At 42.8% G+C, this 12547-nt stretch overlaps 1 protein-coding gene across 1 annotated transcript; it reads left to right on the forward strand.

The window, feature by feature from the left end:
* Window positions 1–1096: 1096 nt before the first annotated feature.
* lrp3 (low density lipoprotein receptor-related protein 3) lies at window positions 1097–9910 on the forward strand (the record flags this gene model as incomplete). The annotated part of the gene is made up of 7 exons (XM_083900567.1): window positions 1097–1157; window positions 5034–5172; window positions 5250–5455; window positions 6075–6691; window positions 7488–7960; window positions 8338–8470; window positions 9044–9910. The coding sequence occupies exons 1-7, from the start codon at window positions 1100–1102 to the stop codon at window positions 9908–9910; spliced, it is 2493 nt and encodes an 830-aa protein (XP_083756693.1). The 5' UTR covers window positions 1097–1099.
* Window positions 9911–12547: the final 2637 nt, after the last annotated feature.

The following is a 12547-nucleotide window of genomic DNA, read 5'->3' on the forward strand; positions in this document are numbered from 1 at the left end:
AGTAAACAGGAGATCCTGGGTTCGAATCCCAGCGGTGCCTTTTACATGAAACTTGTATTGTTCCATCATTTCCTCTTTATAGAAATCCGGTCTATACAAAAACTGGTGTACACTTCAAATAACAGAACAGATTTTCAATATAAAAAGCGATTCTCTATAGTGTATACGATATTTAGTTTGTCAGAAAGGTTTGCACTACAACTATCTGACCACATGAGAGCGCCATTAAACCAGTGAAATGATGCAAGAAACCGGCATACAGTGTATGGTGGAAAACCGTCTTCGAAGAACACGTCCTTTTAAAACGTAAACAAGTTCAATTATTGTTATCTGTACTCCACAACAGTGTTTACAGGCCACTATCCTGCTGTTCGTCCCCGTGCCATTCAGTCCAGGTGTGACATATAAACAAAGAACGATGTTTGGAGAATGATTCAGAGTAAGACCGGAAATTCAGTTTTCAAAATAAGACTCTTCACGGTGTACACCACACAGCATTGTTTCCTGAAGCAAGAGTTTGACTACAGTCAAAGCTCACTACATTTTATCATCAGTGTATTAGGATCCAACCAATACAGAGTGAGTCTTCTTCTTTTTCTTCTTATTCTCAAAGAATGACATAAAGACAGTCGATGATGAATAATAGTGCTACTTTGGTTATGGTGTTTGTAAAGGGGATGGTTTAAAATAATTTAAACAAGCACTTTTACTTTTACACTTTGCTATACCATGATTGAATATAGGGTAATAATAACAGCTGTTTTTTCACACTTTCTTTCGACAGACCGGTCCCATCTTGACCAGACTGGACGCTCATTGGCCCCCAGGTCACTTGAGTTTGACACCGGCTTTTATTTTGACGACACAGACAGGAAATCCTGCGGGTAGCCATTTTAGCTAGCTTAAGTCCGGTGTTTTGGTGGAGGCTGCGGAGGCCACAATGGATTTCCCACGACGACGACGATGATGGTCGGTCGGCCGGCGTGTGCTCAAGGGTTTGTGGGATGATGAGGACGACGCACACTGAGGAGGAGACACATGTCGAGCAAACGGTGGAGACTGTGGCCGAGATTCGAGCACACGTCCCCAGCGGCGGACCATGGGACTGACGGCGCTGCTGGGACTGCTGTGGTTCCGCTGCTCGGTGCTCTGTGCAGGTGAGTGGTGGGGGGTGGAAATCCGAGCAAAAACAATGAACCCACATCCACTCTTGTGTGGACGCTCTATGTGTGTATACCTGTGTGTGTGTGTGTGTGTGTGTTTACACAGGTGAGGAAGCTGCAGAGTCACTACATGTTATTGTTTCGAATGTGTGTGTGTTTCAATACCTGAGTCTCTCCTGTTACAGATGAGGTCCCCCCCCTCACCCCCTTTCTTTTGTTGTCTTCTATAAAGTGCTACAGTGAGACACTCGTGTTTTCATTGTGATTGTGGGGATGAGGGTTTCACTGTGCAGGAATCTGCCGGGGTATCGATCTGTGGTGGGTAAATGATCAGGCTCTGTGTGGAAACATGGACGCTCTCTCACAAATGTGATGCTGCTATCAGCATTACATCACTGCTTCTCTGCAGCCAGTCAATCTCACCCCTCCTCCTCCTCCCTATGTCCTTATTATCAAAGTGTTGCAGATTTTAAAGGTGTGTGTGTGTGTGAGGGAGAGAGAGAGAGAGAAAGAGAGAGATATTGCATTGTGACAACAGTTAGTTTCACACCACCACAACAATGAAATAGGTAACTGGTTCAAATGTTGTGTTCCTGCAGTGCCCTGTGTCCTGTTTTAAAATGAATTATTCTCTTGATTAATCTAACCTGTGATGACATTTATAAACTTTCTTTTTTTCTCTCTGCAGCTTAAAACATTTACTTGTTTCATCAGTGTGGCTGATAGTCATGTTGGAGGGGTTTATGTATATATTTATATATAAAAAGTCTTTGTTTCCATTGTCTTAGAGTAAGTCATTCATATTCACTGTAGGAGGAAACAAAGGGGGGTTAAAAAAACACAAGCTGTGTTCACATACTCCATGTAACACACACAGTGAACACATGTTCATACTTGTTTGACCGTGCACCTATTGTGCTTTTGCAACATCAAAGTCTTTCTCTGTCTCTCTCACACACAATGTTGTGCTTCATTCATAGTGAGGACACTCATAGATGCATTCCTTAGCCCACATGTTTCAAACTCAAGGCCCGGGGGCCAGATGTGGCCCGCCACGTCATTTTATGTGGCCCGCGAGTGATTAATTGGCCTTAAAAATCTGTGTTAAAATAGGTCAGTGGCGTGCGTTGACCATAAACTACATTTCCCACAATGCATGGCGATTGTGTGACCCCGCAAAGTGACGGCAACTAGATCACAGTGTATCGTTGTATATGCATCATGCGATGAGTGAAATTGAATAAGTAATAAATACTGAACATTATTTAGCAATATTTTACATAGTAGTTACTTTTATTTTACATTGTATTTGGTTATATTTAGTTACATTTATTATGTTTCACAGTTACATCAGGCCCTTTGAGGGTAACCATTATGCTGATGTGTCCCCCAGGGAAAATGAGTTTGACACCCCTGCCTTAGCCCTTTAACCATCACAACTAAATAAAATGCATAACCTAAACCTAATTCTAACCCTAACCCTAAAGGCAGGTCTCAACCCCCAAAACGACTTTTAAAGAAGTGAGGACCATCCAAAATGTCCTCACTCCGTATGCTTTGTATGATTTTTGGTCCTCACAAAGCAACAAATACAAAAACACAGTTTTAGGGAACACACTTACCCTAACCACCACAGTACCTAACCCTAAACCTAAACCTATTTCTAACCCTAACTGTAATCTTCTACTGGCCTAATCCTAACCTTAAAGTGTAGTAATTTACATAAGCAGGTCCCCATAATGTGACTGTTTAAACAGAATTAGGTCCCCACAACGTTAGTAATACCGGGACACACACACTCCTAGAGCGCTACATTGAGTTTTCCAGCTGAGGAAGCAGAAAACCTGACATTTATCATACCAAAGCCATAATCTCTGTATTTCATTACAGGCACACTTTCAGAGCTTCAGGGGATTAAATGTGTCACAAAAAAAAAGAAAAACGCACTTGGAATAAAAAAAAAATGCAGGACATCACCTTGTAACAGCAAAAATAAATAAATATAATAGGTAACCAGATAACCTGGTCAATTATACAGTACTTTTTACTTAAATACAATGTCATGCATGGTTTTTGTACTTGGCTTGAGTTTTTAATGTTAATTTAAGCCTTTAATTCACTGCATACCAGACAGAGGTATTATTATGTTATGTTTAGTATGATTGTAACAGGGTGAGGTATTAAAGGAAATAGGAAATATGATGTCAGTGAAAGTATATACTCCCTGAGCACTTTCCCTAAAACAATACGCCTATTAAATATTGTAAAAATGCATTTTTTGCAATATGGGGATGAGGCAAATTGGACACTTTAAATTGACTGTGAGAGTGAGAGTGGATGGTTGTTTGTCTCTGTATCGTCCTGTGTCAGCTGAGATTGGCCCAGCCCTCGGTCTCTCATGTGGAGGATAAAGTGGTAGAAGATGGATGGTCATTGTAATTTATTGATAATCATAGCAGTTGTAAATGAACCTCCTGTGGCGGGAAACCCTCAAATTAACCCTCCTGTAATCGTTTGTTCAGAGTCGCTGCACCGAAATCCAACACGGTGCAGTTGCACTTCACTACTTGGTCGGTTAGTGCGGGTCGTGGATTGAATATCCATCACCAAAACGCTCTCCTCGTCCATCATCCTGCTTTTCATTCTGTTGACTACACTGGTTCATGAAGGAAGACTTGAGACAAACACACACTCAGCAGAATGGAGCTGCTGCTGCTGCTGCTGCTGTGTCCTGGTATGAGGTCATCATCATCATGGAGCACGTTCTGTTTTAATGGTTCGGCACGACAGTAAAGTCGTACATCTGTCTCCCACACGCATTTCCTTTCCATTGTTTTCACACTTTATAAAGCAGTAGGATGTGTTGCAGACACTCCCCACAGGCCTGTGTTTATTCCCAGGGCTGTGGCCAGTGTTGTTCCCTGGAGCAAGTGGTGCTATGGCAGCAGGCGATAGGTGTTTCTTTGGCTGCTAGTTTGACTGCTGCTGCTGCTGCATCTCATCTGGCTCCCCATGTGACGTGATAAAAGCTCTACAAACGTGCAGCAAAGGCAACGTTTTTTTTTATACCCTGATCGTAGAGAGGGTAAAACTGAGTCAGCGTGTTTGTGTGTGGACCAATTGTCAAACAAACCTATCTTTGTGAGGACATTTTGCCTGGTTCACACAACTTTAACAGGGCTTTTTTGAGGATTAAGACCTGAGGGTTAAGATCTGGTTAGGGGTTAGAATTAGGTTAGGGTAAGGGGCTGGAGAATCCCTTATGTCTATGAGAGTGTGTGTTCAGGCAGCTGCAGTATGGATCATGCACAACTCTTTGCTCATTAAGGATAAAAGAGGATGTTTCTCAAAGTGAGAGTAGTGTTGGAGTCTAATAATAATAATAATGTACATAGGCGTCCTATTCCTTCATTAAATTAAGCACATCATGCTGGCAGAAATACTCACTAGCTAATGTGTGTTAATCCGCAGATTAGTCCTCATCTTTGCTCCCTGGTGTTGAGTAATGTTTGCTAAACATCCACAATGCACTTTATAAGAAGTACGTTTTCTTATTTCATTTCATTCAATGTGATATTTTTTTTTTTGCTCCTCTCTGACAGTAAACACATCTATTATAATAAGTGTTTGCGAGCACAACAACACATTTGTTAATGTTGTAATTTCTGACAATTTATGCACCAAATTGACAGCGGCACAAATATTGAATATCTCCAGTGTCATTCTTAGTTTGGATTTGAGAGCACCAGAAAATGTGACTAGAAAAATGAAACTTGGCAGATCACTGTAAAAAAATAATAATTCTGTTTTATGTTTTGTTTGTGATGCCTAAACATGCACAGCTAATTGGTTTGTCTCTTTGTTTTCCAGCAGGCTGCAGTGAGCAGGTGGAGGTCCACACGGAGCGCAGGGGCGTCATCTACAGCCCCTCCTGGCCTTTAAACTACCCCGCTGGAGTCAACTGCAGCTGGCACATCCAGGGAGGACAGGGGGAGGTCATCACCATCAGGTAAAGCATCGTCACTCTTACATGGTCATTATGTTTGTGAATGATTCACCTGAAATGGGAAAAATGCTCCGCTTTAGTTTCCGTAACTTTGACCTGGCCGAGTCGGGACGTTGTCTGGGAGACTGGCTGCTGCTGACTCCTGTGAGGAATGGGGAGTTCAGGCTGTGCGGCTCCATGCTACCACCACCCATTATTTCCACCAGGGGGCGCATGTGGCTCTACTTCCACTCGCAGGCCAACAGCTCTGGACAAGCCCAGGGCTTCCGTCTCTCCTACATCAGAGGTAAAATGGACAAGCTCATGCAATCTGAACCCCATTTATTTAAAGCTCAGATTATAACAGGTTGTTTTTAGGTGCTTTTTGAATGATAAACATGCAGAAAAAGGTCAAACGACCTTTAAATATGTATATGTACAGGCAGTCAGAAAGAACTACAGTGAATCTAAACGTTTAGTTTTTTTTAATTAACAAAATGTAAATAATCTGAAACATTAGCAATAATTTGTCATTTGAAGAAAACATGACCAGAGCTTGAATTATAATGACAAATTCTCACATTTCTTTCTACATGCATTGATAAATCTTAACCATCTTAGTTGTATTGCACAGTGTCCTGGCTCAACTCTGTTTTGACAGCATGAAAGGAGGAACACTCAGGAAAAAGAAAGAAAACAAGCAAATCTTGCACCAGAAAATTAAAAAAAAAAGTTTTCATAAAACCTCAGGGCACGATAAACACTGTAAAAGTAGGTAAGGCAAATAAGTGTTTAGTGCAAACCAAATACAGGTCGTTGGCTTCTGTATTTTGTTTTGATTTATTCTTTTGGCACCAAATCCTCCTACCACTAAAAATCATTAGTTTAAGCAAACATATTCTACCTGTTCATTTCCTCCTCTGTAGGTCATCTCGGTCAGAGCAGCTGTCAACCGGATGAGTTCTTATGCGGGAATGGGAAGTGTCTCCCTCGCTCCTGGAAGTGCAACAGTCAGGATGAATGTGGCGATGGCACCGATGAACGCAGCTGCTCCCCGCCTCCCACTGAGGCTCACCCCGGCCTCTGTCCCTTTGGCTCTCTGCCCTGCACGGAGGCTCAGTCCACCCGCTGTCTTCCCGCTGCCTTGCGCTGCAACGGAGCGCGGGACTGCACTGACGGAACTGACGAGCTAGGCTGCCCCGACACCACCTGTGGCAAACACCTGAGGAACTTCTACGGTTCCTTTGCTTCCCCAGATTTTTTCCGGCCTAACCGCAGCACCGCGACAGAGCTGAGATGTTCCTGGCTGCTGGACACCCAGGACCCCAAGCCCATCATGCTGCAGCTGGACCTGCAGCTCGGGCCCAGAGACTCGCTGCACGTGTACGACGGCTTGCTGCAGCAGGCGGAGCATCTTTTACAGGTGCTGTCGCATCATAACAACAGACGCATGGTGCTGCTGGAGTCGAGCCGCGGACAGATGAGCGTTCTGTACATGGCCCAGCCTCACAGCCCTGGACATGGCTTCAATGCTACATATCAGGTAGGTAAGGTTTTAAGGTCCAGTGTGTAAGGATTAGGAGAGCTCATGGTAAGACTGCACATTGTAATACATGGAAACAGTACTTCTCCGCTCACACCCAAAAAAACTATACTATACAGCTATTTCAGCTAAAGCAGTAAGTTATATGCATTAAGGTGATAGTAATTATGATAATAGGCTAGCTGTCGTTAATGGTAAATCTGCACAATTTAAAATTATGAAATGTTGCACCTATACAAGTATTGCACACTATGTTGCATATAAATACAATACAATATATAAATAGAGAGGATATGATTGTCAAAAAGTGAAGTTGTCCGAAATGAAGAGGTTCCTCACTGTATGTTTCAAATGATTTGTTTATTTAGTTTGTAAAACTTAAGGTCATCGGTAAGCCATTACAAGCCATTGTTCTTTGTTTGCAGAGGAAGCTTCAGCTCCAAACACTTTGGTTTGGTGGCGTGTGTAGTTTGTTGCTGTGGAAACATGGTGGCACAAGATGGCAGCAAAAGCCTTGCTTAAATAACATGAGAAAGGCTTATTCTAAGGTCTGCAGAAACAGTTATGGGATATATATACTTAATAAACCCTTCATGTTACATGACCTTTTGAATCTTTCATTCATGTCCATCATCCTTAACATGATTTTAAGGTGGATCTTTAAGCTCACCCTATGTTTTATTCTCCTCTTTTTTCTATTTATCTTAAATAAATCAACACTTGTCAGGTTGGTAGAGAAATTGATTCACTTGGTGTCTCCATGGTGACATACTGTATATCTCCTCCTCCCTCTAAGGTCAAAGGATACTGCTTTCCCGGTGAACATCCCTGTGGCAGTGACCAGGGCTGTTACTCTGAACGCCAGCGCTGCGACGGCTATTGGCATTGCCCCTCTGGCCGCGACGAGGAAGCCTGTCCGACATGTTCCGACGGGGAGTTTCCCTGTGAGGGAGGCACAGGCATGTGCTACCCAGCCTCGGAGCGCTGCAACAACCAGAAGAGGTGCCCCGATGGATCGGATGAGAAGAACTGCTACGACTGCCAGCCCGGAAACTTCCACTGCGGGACTAACCTGTGCATCTTTGAGACGTGGCGGTGCGACGGCCAGGAGGACTGCTTAGACGGGAGCGACGAGAGAGACTGCCTGGCCGCGGTTCCCAGGAAAGTCATCACTGCCGCGCTGATTGGCAGTCTGGTCTGCAGCCTGCTGCTCGTCATTGCCCTCGGCTGTGCTCTCAAACTTCACTCACTCAGGAGCAGAGAGTACAGGTGGGTCACACTTGAGGCCGTATACTCCACAAATGTGTTCCCTCACAAACGTCACAAACTGAGTTCTTTCAGCGTGTTCTTGACACATCATCTGAGCGGAACGTTTTTCTTGTGTGGTGTCTGGCAACTGTTGTGTGATTGGCCATGAGGACTTCACAGGATTTCTGCCCTTGAGTTTCTTGTGAAGTATGAAATGTCCTGAGCAGAACTAACTTTGTTCTTGTTCTTGTGGAGTATCTACAGGCCTTTAGTGTCTAACCTGTCACCATGGCAACACACTTGAAATGTCTTGTCTCAAAGGTCAAGGTCAAAAATAAATCCCATTCTATTATTGCATCTTTCACACTGATTGTTTTACTCAATTGTCTCCTCTCTAGGGCTTTTGAGACTCAGATGACTCGCATGGAGGCGGAGTTTGTTCAGAGAGAGGCTCCTCCCTCCTACGGTCAGCTGATCGCCCAGGGTCTCATCCCTCCAGTGGAGGATTTTCCAGTATATAATCCTACTCAGGTACTGTATTCACACATATTTACGATGGGAATGGTGTTTTGATGAACGCTTTCTCAGCCCTCAGCTGTGATAAAGCGATGTTTGCAGCAGTTAGTCTATAGAGCGTCCAGCTTAAACTGCTTTCCTGAGCAGAACACACAAATTATTTGGAACAATATATTTTTTGATTGGACATTTCCTAGTTTTACACACATTACTGATAAAATGTCTCATTTATTTTCCTTGATCCCCAAAAAGAGCAGAAATATATATTTTTAGTAATAGTGGAAGCATAATAAGGTAAATTTTGAATTTTACAAATTATATTACTCCGAACCTTTCAACTATTAATCAAGGGGTTTTGTAAAAGCTATAATAGTGCCTGTCCACAAGAAAAGTGTCAACGACAACCTCAAAATTCAGCTTGGGAACAGGGCTTGTCACATTCAGCATACCTTAGCTCATAGGTTTTGTTTCAGTGGCATGCATAGAGACTTTTGTAAAATGGCATGCCTTGATGTAAAAATCAAGTTGTAAGTTCTCAACAGAATCCTTTGTGTCTTCCTCTGTCCGCCCTCTGTCTCCCTCCTGCAGGCCTCTATGTTACAGAACCTTCGGGTGGCGATGCGCAGACAGATCAGACGCCATTCAACGCGCCGCTCGTCCTCCTCATTTCAACGACACATCGGGCATCTATGGAGTCGCCTGATTCGTAGCAGAGGGAGAGCCAGGGGCCACGTCCCCTTACTGGATTCCCCTGGACCCACGCAGATCATACTGGGACTCCACAGCTACCGCACTGTGGGGGAGCAGGGGCCTCCGGTCAGGGCCAGGGATCAGCTGGGGGACGAGGATGATGTAGTGGGGCGTATGTCGGGCTCCAGCTGCTTAGCCACCATGGACCTGCAGCCATGCACACCAGAGAGCCCCGCCTCACCTCTCTCCTCACAATCAGTGGACAGTCCAGAGGACGAGGAGGACGAAGGAGCCAGGATTCCACAGTCAGAACCTCCCACTGCTGGTCACAGTGACTCATCAGCCCGCAGTGAACATCCTCCCACTCCACAGGAAGCATCTATGCCACTCTGCCACCCACGGCTATCTAAGAAACTAGTTCTGGAGCTCGCAGTTAACTTTCAAGGAGTTTCCTTAAGACGTTACTCCCCTCTTGGGCCCTTGTCCCCGATCTCACCTCCTGTGTTTTCCAGCAGCTCCTTGACACCATTAAGCCAGTCTCATTCACAGAGTCCAGAGGTGACTTCACCCACTGGGCACTTGTTGTCTCCTGTGAAAGCAGAGGACGCCAGCAGCCGTTTTACTGTTCAAATGCCAAGCAGGGACAGAAGAAACAGGGATGAGAGTAGGAGGAGGAGGAGGGAGGGAAAGAGTAGGCTCTCCACATTCAGCAGGAGCCTAAATGATGAGGGTGGAGGCTCAGAGAGGGAGGCGACGTCATCCTGATGCGGTTTTGGAAAGAAAATCTTCACTGTATCACTCTGTTGAGACCTGATGGTGATATTATCAGTTCTGCTAAAGTGTCCTTGAAAGGTGAGACCCATACCTTAGCCTGACAGTTGAAGAATCGGACCCAATATCGTACAGTTAACACGTGTTAATCCTTGGGCTAAAACCATTAATCGAATTATTACTTGACAAATAAATTAAATGTAAACTATTTTGATAACCAGTTTATCAGTTTGAGTGTTTGTTACGTAAAACAAGCTCCCTGATTTTTTTTCATCTGTTGTAATGTAAATATTTTCTGGTTTCTTTGCTCCATGTGACAAAGGCTTGGGAAACACCAATCAACTTTTTTTTAAATCAACAACTAATTTATGAAAAGAATTGTTTTCTGCAGCCCTAGTTTATTCTACCCTTTGAACAGTTATCATTTAGATTCAGTGAAACAAACAAAAGCCCAAAACACAAATGAGCTCATGCCAACATTGGCAGTGATTATGGCAAATCTCATTGTGCACTTCCCTGCTTCACCTACCCACACATCGTCTTACTGCGAGCCTGTTACAGAGAAAACACACTTAATTCTGTCCCCCTGTACGAAAACAATAAGAATAGCAGCACGTGTGCCACAGCAGCCTTTCGTCGTAAACCCAGAGCCATTATACGCCGTTATATACTGTGTGAACCATAAAAGCCTAGCTCATCATTTCTCTTTTCCATCTTAGTCCCATCTTAGTCAGTCACGGACGGCTGTGACTTTAAAGAAGGTTAAAATGCCTATAACTAACCAAAACTTCCAAAACCAGCTTTTAGTTGTCAATCGAATTATATTTTTATTTTATTATTTTTCTGTTCTTTCCTTTTGTTTGTGACCTAGTTTACTTCCTATTTTATTTATTACTTAGACATCTTCCCTGTATTTTACTTCATTTTCCATGATTACCAGTCCAGCTTTAGTTCTTTACACCTGTCTTTCATCTTCCCTCCCTTTTCGTATTTAGTGTCTGCATGTCTCACTTTGTTTTGTCCATGTTCTTGTGTGTTTTGTTTTTTATACCTGTATCAGGACCTTGTCTTTTGCCTGATCGTTTGACTGCACGTGCACCAACCGCCACCAACAAGGACCCCGCTGATTCAGTTTATGTGCATATGTGAGGAATTCAAGAGACACTGTTGTGGAGGTTATTCCACCACTACCAGCAAAAAAAGACGAGGTCTGAGTACAGGCAAAACAATTTTTTCATTGGGATTTGTTGACGATAAGAAAAATATTGAATAACCTCCAAAACTATCCAAAAGGAAATATTTGCAGACTACGGCTGTTCTTCTTAACCCCAGTATGTAGGCTGCTTTTTTCCATGGCTATTTTAAAATATAGTGTCTTATATCCTTTTTTCAGAACAACCTACAGGCAATCTGATGCCATTTTTATTTTTATTTTCACCAACTACATAAACACGCCTTAACAGAAAGTACTAAAATAAATTAAAAATTGGATCGATTTTGTGAAATTTGGAAATATGTCACATTTCAAAGTTCGCTTGGCTCGATTTGATGATCAAAAGTAGAAAAAAAAACATTCTGTTTTGTGAAAAAAAATATGTGATTATAAAACTAATCCTAACTTTGACTCAACAACACAGGATAACATAGAATACACATTTTCTAAAGTCTGAATAAAGATAAGGACTTGTGTATTATTCCCATGGCAATTTACCAAGGGTGCACCTGTGAGCACTAAGGGTTAATGATATGGGATTATTATGAGACGAGAAGAAATTTAAAAAATTCAAATTATTCCAATAACATGGACAGTGACAGTGAATCAGTATTTGTTCATTATGTGTCATGACTTATCTTCTCAAGTGATGCTTTTAACAAACTTCAGCATCAGAATGTTTTATTTACCTGCTTTTAAAAAGTCCTTTAAAAAATCCTGAAATCAAAATGAACCTCTCCTTTCCAGCCTTTCGTCACTTGAATGAACGTACAGTATGTGTGTGTTCTGATTTGTTTTAATTTGTGATGAGTCTGTGTGGATATTCAGGGAATTTTGGGAAGAGAAGCTTCGTGTCAGAATATTTATTGATAGAAGATTCCTTTTTTTTGTCGCTGTGGTACCTCTGCAGAACTGCTGACTGCACGCTGGCACGCAGCATAATGTCTGGACTGCTGATTTATTTCACATCTATGGTGTGGAATCTTTTTGACAGGACGTTAAATCAAAGACTTCTATTTTTTCAGCCTCCAGTGGAGACCTATACTACAGTTCTTTATATTTCTCGCTCTACCTTGACGAACATTGGGATTGTTTCTGCTCACCTTGACTGTGTGTGTCCACGATGTGGCACTGTTAACATTTGCCGATCACCTTTGGAGAATGTGCCCGTTTAATTTTTGTTGAAATCCGTGAATGTCACCGTCTTTTACTGCAGGACACTGATAACTGAGAGGAAACGTCACATAACCAGCGTAGGTAGGCAGGTAGGGGAGTGCATGTGAAAAGGCCAGAGGTCAACTTCTGGTGGGGTTTTGCTGCAGTGTGATCTTTCTGTGCTACATATACTGTCTCTCCTGCTGTTTGTTTTCTTCTAAAGAGAGTTGAATGTGCCATTCTACCTTCTTACTGGTGTTGTA

Source organism: Microchirus variegatus (assembly GCF_963457635.1).
Source record: "Microchirus variegatus genome assembly, chromosome: 14".
Classification (NCBI taxonomy): Eukaryota; Metazoa; Chordata; class Actinopteri; order Pleuronectiformes; family Soleidae; genus Microchirus; species Microchirus variegatus.